This window comes from Pseudophryne corroboree, chromosome 12 (genome assembly GCF_028390025.1).
Source record: "Pseudophryne corroboree isolate aPseCor3 chromosome 12, aPseCor3.hap2, whole genome shotgun sequence".
Classification (NCBI taxonomy): Eukaryota; Metazoa; Chordata; class Amphibia; order Anura; family Myobatrachidae; genus Pseudophryne; species Pseudophryne corroboree.
In genome coordinates this window covers 123270094-123288056 of record NC_086455.1, presented here as the reverse complement: position 1 = coordinate 123288056, position 17963 = coordinate 123270094, and the positions used below count along the sequence as shown (strand labels likewise).

At 40.8% G+C, this 17963-nt stretch overlaps 1 protein-coding gene across 2 annotated transcripts in view; it reads right to left on the bottom strand.

Annotated features, from left to right (window-relative positions):
* The window catches only part of TMEM260 (transmembrane protein 260), a 208462-nt gene that overhangs the window by 147596 nt on the left and 42903 nt on the right, over positions 1–17963 (bottom strand). The window contains exons 3-4 of one of the 2 annotated variants that reach the window (XM_063947974.1): positions 12343–12374; positions 5536–5687 (exon numbers count right to left, since the gene is read on the bottom strand). In XM_063947974.1, coding sequence (XP_063804044.1) covers positions 5536–5687; positions 12343–12374 — 184 coding nt within the window. The remainder of the gene's footprint in view (positions 1–5535; positions 5688–12342; positions 12375–17963) is intronic. The other variant, XM_063947975.1, reaches the window with a different exon arrangement.

Below are 17963 nucleotides of genomic sequence, written 5' to 3'. Positions count from 1 at the left end.
CGAAAGGACTGAGGCTGAAAAGACGGTGTCTTTTTCTGCAGAGATGTGACTTAGGGTAAAAACGGTGGATTTTCCAGCAGTTGCCGTGGCCACCAGGTCCGATGGACCGACCCCAAATAACTCCTCTTCCTTTATACGGCAATACACCTTTGTGCCGTTTGGAATCTGCATCACCTGACCACTGTCGTGTCCATAAACATCTTCTGGCAGATATGGACATCGCACTTACTCTTGATGCCAGAGTGCAAATATCCCTCTGTGCATCTCGCATATATAGAAAATGCATCCTTTAAATGCTCTATAGTCAATAAAATACTGTCCCTGTCAAGGGTATCAATATTTTTAGTCAGGGAATCCGACCAAGCCACCCCAGCTCTGCACATCCAGGTTGAGGCGATCGCTGGTCGCAGTATAACACCAGTATGTGTGTATATACTTTTTATGATATTTTCCAGCCTCCTGTCAGCTGGCTCCTTGAGGACGGCCCTATCTATAGACGGTACCGCCACTTGTTTTGATAAGCGTGTGAGCGCCTTATCCACCCTAAGGGGTGTTTCCCAACGCGCCCTAACTTCTGGCGGGAAAGGGTATACCGCCCATAATTTTCTATCGGGGGGAACCCACGCATCATCACACACTTCATTTAATTTATCTGATTCAGGAAAAACTACGGTAGTTTTTTCACATCCCACATAATACCCTCTTTTGTGGTACTTGTAGTATCAGAAATATGTAACACCTCCTTCATTGCCCTTAACGTGTGGCCCTAATAAGGAATACGTTTGTTTATTCACCGTCGACACTGGATTCAGTGTCCGTGTCTGTGTCGACCGACTAAAGTAAACGGGCGTTTTAAAACCCCTGACGGTGTTTCTGAGACGTCTGGACCGGTACTAATTTCTGTAGTGCAGTGCAGGGGAGAGCCTGGGAGCCTTCCCTCCAGCCTTTCTGTGAGGGAAAATGGCGCTGTGTGCTGAGGAGATAGGCCCCGCCCCTTTTTCGGCGGGCTCGTCTCCCGCTCTTTAATGGATTCTGGCAGGGGTTAAATATCTCCATATAGCCCCCGGAGGCTATATGTGAGGTATTTTTAGCCAAAAAAGGTTTTCATTTGCCTCCCAGGGCGCCCCCCTCCCAGCGCCCTGCACCCTCAGTGACTGCCGTGTGAAGTGTGCTGAGAGGAAATGGCGCACAGCTGCAGTGCTGTGCGCTACCTTAAGAAGACTGAGGAGTCTTCTGCAGCCGATTCTCTGCAAGGGGGCCGGCGGCGAGGCTCCGGTGACCATCCAGGCTGTACCTGTGATCGTCCCTCTGGAGCTAATGTCCAGTAGCCAAAGAAGCCAATCCATCCTGCACGCAGGTGAGTTCACTTCTTCTCCCCTAAGTCCCTCGTTGCAGTGATCCTGTTGCCAGCAGGACTCACTGTAAAATAAAAAACCTAAGCTAAACTTTTCTAAGCAGCTCTTTAGGAGAGCCACCTAGATTGCACCCTCTCATGTCGTCAACCGACCTTGCAGCGTGTTGACATTATCACGTAATTCTCTCGGCCGGGCACAAAAATCTAACTGAGGCTTGGAGGAGGGTCATAGGGGGAGGAGCCAGTGCACACCACCTGATCCTAAAGCTTTACTTTTTGTGCCCTGTCTCCTGCGGAGCCGCTATTCCCCATGGTCCTTTCAGGAACCCCAGCATCCACTAGGACGATAGAGAAATAGGGTTTTATATGTGAAGTCAGTTGGGGATATTCAATTATTTGAAAAGTCGGCTGGATGTCTGTTTTTTCCTATTAGATAGGAAAAAACAGTCACCCAACTGACTTTTCAAACAATTGAATAACACCCTTTGTGTATATTGTCCAAACTCTTGCACCATAAACAGATCATCATGTGAAGGGTAACATGATAAAACCACATGTAGGAAATAACAGACTGCTTGTGTGTGTTGTAGTCTAAGTAGTAGCTACTGAAAAGCTTCCTAGATGAGGTTGATAAGAAAAATATGTCTGTTTTCAGCCCTAAAGTACAGTACTCTGGTTTTGGCATCATTTTGGAAAGTGTCAATTGAAGACATTCTTACTTTAGTGGGTGGTCAAGTTCAGCTTAAGTTTAAAACAAAAGTTCACAAAGATCTAGTTTTCATGGATCAATAAGCGTGCACATCACAAAGACAGCGAAACTGGCAGTTGTGGCAGCTCGCAAGGCTGTCTTGGCAGCTCACTAAAAGCACCATCAAAGCTATCGTCCCAATTAGTAAGATTGGCTAATGTGCCGATAAACTAACATATCTGCCGCCTTCACATTTCTGTTTGTTTTTCCCCGAAGTACAATGAAAAATGTGTATGAATCTAAGCAATTTTATTATTGTGAAATAAGAGACTGCCAGATACTTTCACCATCATTAGTAAATATGCTTACTGATAAAAATACCTTTTCATATTCACCCTGAAACATATATTTTGCTGCAAAAATAATAACTGTACTCTACTGGGAGGTGTGCTGGCTTGCATGTATTTGTAGCTCCATTAATGAGACCGAGATCCTGTGGTGTTGTTAAAATTGAATAAAGACCAATTTAAACTCTTCCAGTGCTTTGTAGCTGTTGGTTTCCCATTGCAGCCAAGATGGACACATGAACTATTACAGAGCATATACGAGTTGCTACGGGTTGATAAAACAATGGGAACATTCTAATGCCCTATTTCAGTAGTTTCCAAACTGGGTGCCGTGGCACCCTGGGATGCCATGGGTCACTTGCAGTGATGCCACAGGTTGGTGATCCAGGACCAAATCAAACTACTTGCGGTCAATGTGATTGGCAGTCACCAGCTCTGGTTTTGCTTATCATACGGGGGAATTCAATCAGTGGCAGAAAAAATAGTCCTTTTCCCGTGTCCAAAAATCTGGATTCGCGTGTGGAAAACCACTGATTCCGCGTAGATTGCGGGATCAGAGTGTTTATTTCCCCCAAGCGCATCCTGATTTTGGTGGTTTTATGCTGACTTCACGCAGTTTAGTCCATCCCAAGAGGCGCAGGTGGGGGGGAACCCTGCTAACTGAATAAGTCTGGCGCTGCAATTAGTTAATTAGTTGCGGGGTTAGTCTGCAGTAAGGGTTAGAGTAGGGTTAGGTCTGCAGTAATGGTTAGAGTAGGGTTAGGCTGCAGTTAGGGTATTTGTAGGGTTAGTGCTGCAGTAAGGGTTAGAGTATGGTTAGCGCTGCAGTAAGGGTTAGAGTAGGGTTAGGCTTCAGTTAGGGTATTTGTAGGGTTAGTGCTGCAGTAAGGGTTAGAGTATGGTTAGGGCTGCAGTAAGGGTTAGAGTAGGGTTAGGCTTCAGTTAGGGTATTTGTAGGGTTAGTGCTGCAGTAAGGGTTAGAGTAGGGTTAGGCTTCAGTTAGGGTATTTGTAGGGTTAGTGCTGCAGTAAGGGTTAGAGTATGGTTAGGGCTGCAGTAAGGGTTAGAGTAGGGTTAGGCTTCAGTTAGGGTATTTGTAGGGTTAGTGCTGCAGTAAGGGTTAGAGTAGGGTTAGGCTGCAGTTAGGGTATTTGTAGGGTTAGCACTGCAATAAGGGTTAGAGTATGGTTAGCGCTGCAGTAAGGGTTAGAGTAGGGTTAGGCTTCAGTTAGGGTATTTGTAGGGTTAGCGCTGCAGTAAGGGTTAGAGTATGGTTAGGCTGCAGTTAGGGTATTTGTAGGGTTAGTGCTGCAGTAAGGGTTAGAGTATGGTTAGGCTGCAGTTAGGGTATTTGTAGGGTTAGCGCTGCAGTAAGGGTTAGAGTATGGTTAGGGTTAGGCTACAGTAAGGGTTAGAGTATGGTTAGGGCTGCAGTAAGGGTTACAGTAGGGTTAGGGTTTTTGAAGGGTTAGGGCTGCAGTAAGGATTAGAGTAGGGTTAGGCCCGCAGTAAGGGTTAGAAAAGGGTTAGGCCTGCAGTAAGGGTTAGAGTAGGGTTAGGCCCGCAGTAAGGGTTAGAGTAGGGTTAGGCTGCAGTTAGGGTATTTGTAGGGTTAGGGCTGCAGTAAAGCTTAGAGTATGGTTATGGCTGCAGTAAGGGTTAGAGTAGGGTTAGGCTGAAGTTAGGGTATTTGTAGGGTTAGGGCTGCAGTAAGGGTCATAGTAGGGTTAGCGCTGCAGTAAGGGTTAGAGTAGGGTTAGGCCTGCAGTAAGGGTTAGAGTAGGGTTAGGATGCAGTAAGGGTTAAATTATTATTAGGGTTAGGCTGCATTTAGGGTTAGAATAGAGTTAGATTAGGGTTAAGCTGCACTTAGGGTTAGATACAAACAAAATGCTGCTGAGGAAGGTGTGGGGTTTGCACTTGCAATCCAATTCCAAACTCGCATGCTTTTCGGAGAAAATTAAGTTTTTTATGTGCACCCCAAAGGTGTGAATAGGTAAGGAAAATACTTATTTTAAAGTAAAAATGTTGGGACTTGCTTCAGAACCCCTTGGACATAACCCCTAATGACTAATTAGAAATTTTGAAGTTGTTAATTTGCTTACTTGGGCCAATAATTACTTGTCATTATTGGAGTTAAAAATAAAATAAAAAATGGCCTCAAATTACCCCAAAATCAGTTTTGTTTTGATTTTTTAAATGCAACCCAAATTTTAAGTATTTATTTCAAACAAAAAAAAATATTTTAAATTACAAAAAAAAAATGTTAAAGTGGCCTCAGATTACCCCAAAATAATTTTTATTTAGACTTTCTGCATTTTTCATTGCATTCATTTGTTATTAAATGGAATTAATTTGCTTTTTGTCATTGTATCAGCCATTTGACACCTTTGAAGAGCATCCAGCACTTTTACTTTTGCCCGCTCACTGCCTTCTATATGATTCTGCTAACAAAGTGGTCACTTTTTGAGGTCCAGGAAGGTCTAACCGCTTTTTCATTCACTTCTCCTAGATCGTATCTTGTAAAAAATGTGCACACCCTAGCAGCAAATACCGCTAATAGACATTTCTAATAGGGTCTTGCATTTCTCGCGTAAACGCATTTGTGCAAAGACTGAGTTTCATGAAGCAAACTTGCATTTGCAGACTTGCACCATTCTAAATCGAGCTCACAGAATTACCACAGATTGTATATCAGACATACAGTGCAACCGGAAAGTATTCACAGCGCTTTACTTTTTTTACACATTTTGTTATGTTACAGCCTTATTCCAAAGTGGAATAAAAAAAAAAATTGCCTCAAAATTCTACTCACAATAACCCATAATGACAACGTGAAAAAAGTTTTTGGGATATATTTGCAAATGATTCTCCAACTGAGTAACCAAATAATCAAACAAACACACCCAGGATTATAGGTTTCTTCCATGCATTAGCAGATATTATTGTGTGTATAAAGAAACATAAAAGTATTGTTTTTTTTATGAAACCAAGATGTTACATAGCAAAATTAATTAACAACGAAAACTGAAAACAGAAGGTAATTTTAGCAATTTGCTAAAAAAAATAGCAAACATCAATCTTAATTTAAGTCAATATGGTTAAAGTAGATCAACTATATAAAAAAAAAAAAAAAGGTTAGTTACCTGGATGTTGTAGTAAACAACAGAGAGGCAGCAACTGCTCCAAAAAGCCCACACAGAAGATTGACACGGTAAGCTACAGAGCCCACTGGTAGCACAGTTATGGCTAGTTTAGCCAGTAGAGTGAACAGGGGGTATCCAGGAGGATGAGCAACCTGATAGAAACACGACAGATAAACTGGTTAATGACACACAGCTAATGCTCAGCCAATCCATGCTACTTCATTTCCTTTAGGATTAGACTAGTTTATATCCATAAAAATGTAGTAAGTTTTACAGCAGTTTGTACAAAAGTGGAGATTAGCTTAATGCACCATTGGACATCAACGTACGTGGAAAGGTGTGCTACTTAAATATCGTAATCTGCTCATTGGGATATATTAATCATATTAATTGTGAAGGCAGACATTTTAACACAACGGATTGTGAGGGCTGACATACTCTTTCTCACTTCACTCTAGCCATAATGAGGATTCGCAGGCTGCTAGGTAACAGAAACTACATGTACAAATCACTACTGTAGCAAGTTTTAATGTCACAGCAAGCCCAACTCTACTTTTTGTTCTTAAATACTGTTTTAGGGTGTGGTTCTAACTTTGTAACGGAGAGGTCAGGTGTTACTCCAGCTATTAAAGAAACCTACTGAAAACTCTGGTTAAAATTGAACACAGCGTCTAGCTTCATGTTTGAAAATGTACATTTATAGGTTTAAATGTCTTTCCAGGTAATAACTAATACAGTATCTACAGCACTGCTATGAATGTTTTAGTAGTGGACGTACCTTAATATAAAGGGGGAGCAGGATCTGGATAAAGACACAAACTTTCATTCCATTTACTAGAATCTTGCACGGTGTTAACTACAGAATTTTTATAGCCCAAAATGTAATGCGCACTAACAATTAACAACTATTGTTGTGATACAGACTGTCAAGTTAATCAAAAGACATATAACCAAAATAATAAGATGTTAAGATAAAAAGGTACCATATTAAAACACACATTTTAACATGCATAAAAATTAAAGAAAAAAAATTAATGTATACATTTTCCTAAATCAAGAATTAAAAATGTTAGAGCTTTTTTTTTTAATTATAATTAGGAAAACAGACAGTAATTGATTGCATAAGAATTCTAACCTATGCTTACATACATCTATTAAAGTGTGTTGTGGGGCAAACAGTTCTTCAAAAGACACATAATTAAATGACTGCAGTCCAGTGTGGTATAAATAACGTTTTTTTAAGTGGCTTCAGAATAAACACACTTGTCTATGAAAGGTCCAGTAACTGGTTACAATATTACTACACAAGCTTGAGGATCAAATAGCATTCAAGCCAATACAGATAAGGTTATTGGGAAGCATGCAATCAGGCAAAGGATATGAGATGCCTCAGAGTGTTAGCGTTAAATATATTCAATATTACCCTAAGCACTGTTAAGTCCAACATAAAGAAGTGGAAAGAAAATAGCACAACTGCAAATTTGTCTTAAACAGTTAATCTTCCAAAACGCATCCCCAAGAAAGTAGGGAACTACCCTCGAGCAGTCCCTCGTTTGGTATCCCGGAGTTTGGGATTCCGGCGCTGGCTTTGCGATCCATGTCAGGATCAAACTGTCAGCATTGCAAGCAATGTCAGGATTCCGGTGTCAGGACCCTGAACACTGGGATCCAGACCAGATCTCCTTGGGCTAGCTGAAGTATGAATAAAGGAAGGTGGCTAAATAATAATAGCAGTACAAAAATGTATGCTGCAGGATGGTATTGAGAATAGGTGCAGACTAGCAGGGTAGCCCCCAACTGTAGCAGAATGTATCATATTTAGAGCCAGACAGTGATACAATGGAACTGGGTGCCGGGAGCACAACTGAGGCAGAATGAAATAAAATATGCTTTGAAGCAATACTGGAGCACGTTTTCTGGCTAGCACTGGAGCAGAATGCTGTGAAGAAATACTACAGCAGGTTGTCTGGCTAGAAATGGAGCAGAATGCTGCAAAGCAGATTTTCTGGATAGCGCTGGAACAGATTGCTGTTAAGCAATACTGGAGAAGCTACTGGACCAGGAGCGAAGGTACTGATCCTCAGAGAGGTGTTGTTCTGGCAATGAACTGTCAGCAGTTCCTGGTTTAAATAGGACGTTCTTAGAAATGATAGGCTAGATGGGTCTTGTGACCGGAGCTGCTGGAAATGGTTTTCTCAGGGCAGATAATGTGATGCTGTCCAAGATCCTTGATGCAAAACAGGCTAGCAGGGACACAGATAGTAGTCAGGTAGCACCAGTGGCGCAAGAATGCGGGTACGTTTGGGTACAGAGTACATTTAAGAATTTGGCAGCAGGTACGCAGTACTACCAGCCACACACTTTGCACCCGTGACCGCCATTACCACAATTATAATAGTTTTTGAGAAGAAGAAGGGAAAGCAGATCAACTCTTTATAGCAGCACTCACTCCCATAATTATTTATTGATTAAAAATATAATTTATTCAAATATTTTTTAATAATAGTATTAATTCCGAAAAAGATTCTCAATACCCACATGTGATATAAGTGCCTTTATTATTACCACATATGATGTATTATATGTCCCCTTTAAATTAAAGGGGACAACTGAGTGAAATATTAAAACAATAGAGACAGAATAACGTGTAAGAAAAAATTAAATTTGTGTGTATGAAGATGTATTTAAAAGAAAGTGCTAGTACGCTGTCTTGATATCTAGATCAGTAAATACCTATGATTTTGATTTATTTGATTTATTAAGGCCACCACTGACCATTTCTAGCCAGTGGTGTTTGTACAGGGTTACTGACTGTATCAGTGTTGTAACATTTCTCATAAGTTCTCAATTTTATAGATCACAATGCAACATTTGTTGCTATATAGTGAAATAGAGAGAATGTAAAGAAAAACACTGCAAATATACGGATGATGGTTTGTCTGTCTATTATATACATGAGGTTCTTATTACCTCTAATAATACCGGTATATGGTTACATGCTGACAAGTAGTTCTTAGGTATTTGATATTATAAATTGCCCATATAGGAGTGTGTGTTCGCTAGCCACTACTCTTTAATTGATATCCTGGTATTATATTAATATACTTAATGGGACTTGCACACAGTATTAGCTCAAAATTATACCTGCTTCAACGCCCATTCATTAGATTATAGTAATTATGAATGCATTTTGGGACTGTTTCAGGTAATGCTGTCTAAAATAAACAGCTAATCCTAACACATATAATTGAATAAAGCCACAATCACCTGTATATTATTATTCTAGTAAAATGTACGGATAATAAATTATGCCAGAATATTCAAAAGTGTTAGTGGTTTATTGAGATCTCTCATATATGGATATAACCACTCAAGCCTCCATTGCTGTCAAACTATCTGGCTGGTATTGCCAAACAGCACAGTAAAGTCTATTCCAGACAAGCTGAGTTTGTTCACAGCCTAAAGAAAGCTGTTCCTTTCTCATGAGAGATCCATCATAAACCGTATGGTTCTCATACACATTTTGTCTCACAAGTAGCAAACACTGGAAGAGACCCTCCTGTCTCCTATGTGCACTATGCCAGCATGTACAATTTAATCTGAAGAGTAACCCTTACTGATAATTTTAATATGCATAGGTTAATAATACATGATGATTATAGTATTGACAGCGCACAGCAAAAGCCGATGCGCATTTCACTAAATAAGCTTCGTCAGGGCTTATAGTAATTAATTATAAACAACTATAATAGGCCACCGAGCAACAAGACCATGGTGTTTGACAGCATGATGGCGGATCCCACTTTGTAAGGGTTACTGGAAATGCGGCGGTGATGTCATGACATTACATCACGCTTCTTCCTCAGGCGGCCGTGGCTGGCGTGAAGAGAGGAACCTTGGTGCACTTTCCAGCGGCTTTCCTTGCTGGGTGTAGCAGTGCAGCTGTTTCCCTTCACTCAGCACGAGTGACACAACGGCACTGAGCGGCTTCTGTTCTTCACAGGCTGGGGTGCTGGGCATGTCTCTGGCTTCACTGTGTGGGGTAATTCATTTCTAATATAATGTGGACACTAATCTATATTTCTATTATGGTGGTATTACTATATATTTTGATTGTGATATGGACTCTTCTATATATTTCTATTATTATGGGTGTATTACTATATATTTATATTGCAATGTGGACACTAATATATATTTCTATGATTATGGGTGTATTACTATATATTTATATTGTAATGTGGACGCCAACATATATTTCTATTATTATGGGTGTATTACTATATATTTCTATTGTAATGTGGACGCTAATATATATTTCTATTATTATGGGTGTATTACTATTTATTTCTATTGTAATGTGGGACACTACTATATATTTATATTATACCAGGGGCACTACTACAGTATATATTCCTGTTATAATGGAGACATTACTATATATTGTTTATATGGTAGTAATAATAATATTATTAATAATAATAATAATAATAATAATAATAAATAATAATATATTGGGGGCATTACTATATATTTCTATTATACTGGGTAAGTCACTATATATTTCTATGATACTGGAGGCATTACTATAGATATCTAGCCTTGCCTCCAGAGTTCAAAGAAAAGGGGCTATGTCATGTGGCCACGCTGCTAGTGTCATTTAGCCACTTTCCCTAGTGTCATGTGACCACGTCCCCTCATAACATGACCACACCCATTTTTCGGCACTCAGTACCACTAAGAAATAATTTTTACTTGCACCACTGGGTAGCACCTCCCGGTTCCAGACCCAGATGTGTGTCACTGATGGAAAACCTGTCAAAGGTACTGGAGAGCACAGCTGAAGCTTAAATATCAATAAAAAAAAGTAAACATCAAAGTCCTGACCACGAGAATATGTTAAGAATTCGAAAATTGCTTTTCACCAACTGTCCGGGTCCAGCCTTATAGAGCCCAAGCAATACTGCAAAGAAGAATGTGCAAAAAAAGTCACACTTGGAGACTGACCCTAAAAAATCATGTAGTTCTAAATGAGGGTATAGGAGCTTCCAACAATTAAACAGAGTGGCAAATACTTATGTAATCCGTTTTTTCATTTTGATATGTAATCATTAGTTTGAGTTTTTGTAATTTTATATATTTATTTTAGTTGACATTTTGTATGGATCAGTTCTAAGAATTCCTTAATAAATGCATTTTGATTCCATGATGAAAGAAAATAAAAATCTAACGAATGCCAATGTGGTGAAAACTTTTTATAGTCACTGTAAGGAATTACTAGTAAGGAGCAGCACAAGCACAATGGGACAAATGTAATTGCTTCGGGTTTGCTATAAACACTGACGATTCGGTGATTTAACCCTGAGATTTCGGCAACCCGGAGGCTACTGCCCCAAATACAGATATTAATGATCTCACCGAGCCTTTTCATCTGATTAAATGTTAAGATTAAATAGACTTTCTAAACACTGTTGATTACTTAATTTATTGCATATATTGAGCAGATATACTATTTTCTTTGTCCAATTATTTGTCCACTTTGATGTACACAAATGGTGCAAATCAGTTGCATCAAAACACAAATAAAAATTCATTTAGTTGAATTGATGACACTGCAACTGAATTGTCATTTCAGGAGTCAGAGATTATGTGCCCTTAAGGGTCCTTAATTACTCACCTCACAATTTGCAGGTCACTGCTTATTTTCAAAAACATTGTTTGCTTAACCCATAGGTTCTCAAACCTGGTCCTCAGGACACCAACCAGTTCATGTTTTCCAGGGTCTCATCACAGAATCACAAGTGAAATAATTAGCTCCACCTTTAGAACTCTTAAAATGTGAAATGAGTACACCTGTGCAACTCCAAGGTGACCTGGAAAATGTGAGTTATTTGGGGTCCTGAGGACCAAGTTTGAGAACCACTGGCCTTACCAATATCTCTCCTAGAAAACACATCACAATTGTGTCTCGGTAGCATCAGTAATTCCCAGTTACACAATAGGCTGCAGTCTTATGAATATAGTTTAAAACCACAAATGTTTCTGTACAAAAAAAATAAAATAAAAGGTCAACAAAAAAAGAAACCCTGCAAGATGAAAACATGAGAAAAAGAAAGTGCTGATACACGGTCATTCATAGCTTTGATGGGGATCTATATGTAACAGCGGCAATATTTCATTTTTATATTTCCAACTGTAACATTTGTTTTTAATTATCTCACACTGGTGTTATAATACTGCCACTAGCTTAACTAGCCCAAGACTTAAGTGATTACTTTCTAAAATACAATATAAAAAAAGAAGTTAAACACAAGTACAAATGTTAACAAAATTTCAGATGTTTAGGCTTTCGTATCAAATTAGCTTGGAGCCCTCTATTTCTTAGATAGGGGTCATCCTCCATGAAACCAGTATTGATTAATAAATTATAAAGACCACACTGTCATTAGATTAGTGCCACTTTAACAGACTTTGGGTTTTACCTAAAGGGATCAGGACACCATAATTAAGTTTATTACATAATAAAACTTATTAAAACTGTTAACCCGATTTATTTCATTTTCCCTAGCTTATACACATTTTGGGTTGATAATAAGCCATGCCTCTGTATACAGTAAAAGCTTTGCTTTATAATTTTGTTTAATTGGATTTAAAACTTAAAGTAAATTGTCACATACTATACTTATAAGTTAGTAAAACTGTGGTTTGAAAATAAATTAATCTACTTTGCTCCATGCTTAATTAAACTTCCCTAATTCCTAAAACTGTTAATGAGAGCATTGATTAAACAATAAAATTAATACTTACTCCAAGCTCATACGCGGCTGTGATGAGCTCCCCTGTGAAAAAATAAATGTAAAACCAATAATTACCATTAGGGAATGACCCTCCTCCAAAGTTTTCCAAATTCAAAGGCTTGCACTGGGATTTTGCATTAATTTGACTTGATAAAAATAAATCTAGAGAGATTTAGCAGCATGAAATTTTCTTAGAAATTCCTCCCACTTTCGATTTAGTTTAAACGGAGAAGCATTTCATAAATATAGTATGTGCTTTATTATTGTTTCAGTTTAATCAAACGTAATAACCAAAAGCACTTTCTTTCAGTTTAAGAAATTAGGCTAATTGTACATTTTTTTATTATATGTCTGTATATACTGTATAAAATCTATAACAGCAAAATAAAACTACACTACCACCCACAGGAAACATAATACTAAAGTATCACTACACACAGTCAGATCTGCAGCAGTAGCTGCAACACGCATCAAGAAATTGCAGATTGTGATTGGTCCCGATACTCCCACCCCTGTCCTCCGCAATTTTACATTTGCAAAGTTACTTAATTTAAACGACCATAGAGACTCGGCGGAAAAAAGGGAGGGACACATGATTAAAATAATTTCTGTAGGCGCTAGTGAAGCTTTTACATGGTATACGTATAGTACAGGTGGTAAAAATAAGAAATTGCATGAGTAAGTACAGTAGAATAAAAGACTGCAATCTGTAACACAGATTATACGGTAGTACAGGAACTCTTTTCCAGAAACCAATTATCCAGAAAGCTACGGAAACTAAGGGGGAAATCTATCAAAGCTTGGAAGAGATAAAGTATCAACCAATCAGCTCTTAACTACCTTGTTACAGGCTGTGTTTGAAAAATGTCAGTTAGGAGCCGATCGGTCGGTACATTATCTCTCTCCAAGCTTTGATAAATCTCCCCCTTAAAGTAATAATTGCTCCTGTTTGGTGAAAATCATCATAGGCACAGAAATGATTACAAAGAGGTAGATTTACTCACACTTTTAAAAAGGAAAATTGGTGGTGTTGCCCATAGCAACCAATCCAAGTTTAGCTATCACTTCTCTATTGCATCCTAGAAAATGATAAACAGAATCCGATTGGTTGCTATGGGCAACACCACCACTTTTCATTTTTAGAAGCTTCAGTAAATCTACCTCTAAGTATCTCCTCCTACAGCCACTGTGAGGAATACTGATAAGCAATGAGAGCAGTAAGGAGAATGACAACTCAATTTTAGTTGTAGCATTATATAGTAACATACTAGTTAGCATCATTTACGTATGTGTACATAATTACCAATCACCTTCTTACACAAAATATCCTAAGGACAAAGCATTCTCATACATTGGGCAGCACAGACAGTGTAATGGTTAGCATTACTGTCACACAGCACTGAGGTCATGGGTTAAATTCCCACCATGGCCCTAACTGTGTGGAGTTTGTATACTCTCCCCATGCTTGCATGGGTTCCTCCGGGTACTAAGATTTCCTCCCACAATCCAAAAATATACTGGTAGGTTAGTTGGCTCCCAACAAAATTAACCCTAGCGTGAATGTGTGTGCATGTACATGTGATAGGGAATATCGATTGTTTCAGAAGGTTGTCTTGCCGCATAAGCCAACTGCACTTGAGCTTAAGATCATGGACTGATGGCCTGACATACTACATCACGATTTTATGGTAGACAGCCGAAATCTTTATTCCGTCAATTAAGTCATCTATGTCCTGAAACAGCAAAGCCACCCCACACCATCACACTTCCACAATCCCTTTTGAATGTTAGTATGACATTCTTCTTGTGTAATGCTGTGTTTACTTAATGCTAAATGTAAATGGGTCCCCTGTCTTCTAAAAAGTTCAGTTTTAACTCATCAGTCTAAAGAACAGTAACCACAAAGGCATGGGGCTTATCAATGTGCCTATTTTAGCAAATGTAAAACAAACCTTTCTATTCCTCTTGGTTAGCAGTAGTTTTAACTTGCAACTCTCCTTTGGACACAATTTGTGCCTAGTCTCTTGCTTATGGTGGATTCATGAATGCTGATATTCAATGAGGCAAGCGAGGCCTTCAGATCCTTAGATGTTTGTCTTGGTTCTTTTGTGACTTCCTGAAGGAGTCATCTTTGCTCTCCTGTAGGAATTTGGGTAGGACGGCCACTCTTGGGAAGATTCACCACTGTTTCAAGTGTTCTCCATTTGGAGATAATGGCTCTCGCTGTAGTCCGCTAGAGTCCCAGATCCTTAGAAAATGGCTGTGTAACCCTTTCCAGGCCGATTTATTTCAATAACTTTCTTTCTGGAATTTATTTTCTGTGCTGCTTGTTGAGACCTTTTAGCCAACTTTGTTTTGCTGGAAAGGTTCTATTTCTCTTACACCCTAGAGGATACTGGGGATCCATTTAGTACCATGGGGTATAGACTGGTCCACTAGGAGCCATAGGCACTTTAAGAATTTGATAGTGTGGGCTGGCTCCTACCTCTATGCCCCTCCAACCAGACTCAGTTTAGAAAATGTGCCCAGAGGAGCTGGTCACGCTTATGGAAGCTCCTGAAGAGTTTTCTGCATTTATTTTTCGGTTTGTTATTTTCAGGCAGGACTGGATGGCAACAGCTTGCCTGCTTCGTGGGACTTGGGGGGGAGGGGACGGTACGACGTCTTGAAGGGTTAATGGTCCCATTCCCTGCTGACAGGACACTAGCTCCTGAGGGAACTATTCACAAGCCCCAACATGGTGAGCGTACACTCCCGCAGCATGCCGCCACCACTAACAGAGCCTGAAGACTGAAGAATGGCGAGTACTAAGCCAGCGTCCCGGTTAGCGGGTCAGCGGCATGAGGGTACGGAGACGCACGGCTTCTAACCGGGGCAGATTGCGTCTCCAGACTCCGTACACAACTGCGCCTCAGTACACTGTACACAGTACCCACACTGGCAAACAAAGCCTTAAAATGGTTCTCTTTCCATTTTAAGCACAAATTACCTCAGCCAGTATAAAAAAAAGCGGGAAGACAGCACCATTGAAGGGGTGGGGCTTCCCTATGAGCGGATCTAGCAGCTCATCAGCGCCATTTTCCCTCTGCAGTGGACACAGACACTGGCTGAATGGGACGCGCCGCTCCTTCGGTGTGACTCCAGATTACCTCAGCGGTACCAGGGGGTGATAACGGGGGGGGGAGTGATTATTAGTGTACTAAGTCACTAATCTGGGTACTTAGTCGGCGACCCAGCTAAGCTTGGCATTAGCGATAAGGGCACTGTGTGCTGGCTCCAAATACCTCTGTGTCTCCATGGAAGGGCTCTTTGTGGGTTAATTGTGCTTTTTAACCTTTCCTGTGTGTGTGTGTGTGTGTGTGTGTGTGTGTGTGCTGTCACATTTACAATATGTCAGACAAAGAGTGTGTTTCATGTACAGCAGAGTGTTCCTCTTCCCCAGGGAGCTCACTATTATGTACTCAGTGTAGTGCACCTTCTCAGGCTGGCGAGGCTGAACCAGCGTGACTGGATTCCATCAAAGGAATGATTTCCAATATCTCTAATAAATTGTCCCGCAATGAGAAAGAGATGCAATTCTTAAGACAGTCTGTGGATGAGATTATGAACAGAGACTCAGTCCCCAAACAAGCTTCTCAGTCCCTTGCCATTTGTCCACAAAAACGAACTCTGGCCCATATCCTGCAGTCTGACTCTGACGCTGAAGGGTCAGATGTGTAGGAGGGGGAGGTGGACTCAGAAGGGGGGGGGGGGGACGCTGCTCTGTCACAGGGAATAGAGGCTCTTATTGAAGTTATAAGAGATGTGCTACAAATTCCTGATAATGTGACAGAAGAGTGTGAGGAATGTTATTTTAATGTAAAAAAGAAGTCCTCAGTCACTTTTCCTGTGTCAAAGGAATTGAATACCCTGTTTGAAGAACCGTGGGTTAATCCTGATAAGAAATTTCAAATCCCTAAAAGTTTACTCTCATCTTTTCCTTTTCCTCCTGAGAATAGGAAAAAATGGGAAAGTCCGCCGGTAGTCGATGTATCTGTGTCCAGGTTGTCACGGAAGATTGTTTTACCCATCCCTGGTGCAGCCTCCCTGAAAGACACAGCTGATCATAAGATTGAGACTACACTCAAATCCTTGTACACAGCTGCTGGGGTGGCTCAGAGACCCACCATAGCATGTGCGTGGTTTACTAAAACCATTGCTAAATGGTCAGGTAACCTTACTGAAGGGTTGGATTCCTTATTTAGGGGGGAGATTGTGTTACGCCTGCAACATATACAGGACTCTGCAAACTTTACGGTGGAAGCCATAAAAGAAGTAGGTTTTCTTAATGCACGCACCACTGCTATGGCTGTGTCAGCCCGCAGGTGCTTATGGTTACGCCAGTGGACTGTGGACGCGGACTCCAGGAAAGGTGTGGAAGACCTACCCTTCACAGGAGAGGCCTTATTTGGAGATGAACTAGACAAATGGATCTCCAATGCTACTGCGGGTAAGTCCACATATCTTCCTTCTGCAGCTTCCCCAACCAGGAAGACCTACTCAGGACCTACTCTATAGTCCTTTCAGAATGCCAAGTTTAAGGGCAAGGGGGGTCATTCAGAGTTGTTCGCTCGTTGCCGATTTTCACAACGGAGCGATTAAGGCAAAAATGCGCATGCAACGAAGAATTGTCATCGTTGACGTGATCGGAGTGTAATTGACAGGAAGTGGGTGTTTCTGGGCGGAAACTGACCGTTTTCTGGGAGTGTGCGGAAAAACGCAGGCGTGCCAGGATAAAACGCGGGAGTGTCTGGAGAAACGGGGGAGTGGCTGGCCAAACGCAGGGCGTGTTTGTGACGTCAAACCAGGAACGAAACGGGCTGAGCTGATCGCAGTTTTGGAGTAAGTCTCGAGCTACTCAGAAACTGCTAAGAATTATTTATTCGCAATTCTGCTACTCTTTCGTTCACAATTCTGCTAAGCTAAGATACACTCCCAGAGGGCGGCGGCCTAGCGTGTGCAATGCTACTAAAAGCAGCTAGCGAGCGAACAACTCGGAATGCCCCCCAAAGTCAGAGGATCTCCTACTGCCAACAGAGGTGCTAGAGGTAAACCACGCAAACCAGCAACTGCCGGCTCTCAGGAACAGAGCTCCAGTTCTGCTTCTTCAAAGCCTTCTGCATGACGGTGGACCGCGAGGCCTGGAAGACTGGCAGGTGGGAGCCTGACTAAAAACTTTCAGTCACATCTGGACAACATCATGCCAGAATCCCTGGGTCATAGATCTTATTTCCCAGGGATACAGACTGGAGTTTCAGGAGCTCCCACCTCACACATTCTTCAAATCAGGCTTACCAGTTTCACAAGAGACAAGTATAACCTTACAACCTTACAGGATTCCATTCAACAACTGGTACAGACTCAGGTCATTGTTCCAGTTCCACCTCATCTCCAAAACAAGGGATATTATTCCAACTTGTTTGTGGTACCGAAACAGGATGGCTGATTTTGAATCTAAAATCGTTGTACCCATACTTACGAGTGTTCAAATTCAAGATGGAGTCAGGGAGAGTGGTGATCTCAGGTCTAGAGGAGGGGGAATTCCTAGTGTCTCTGGATATCAAGGATGCGTACCTTCACATTCCGATCTGG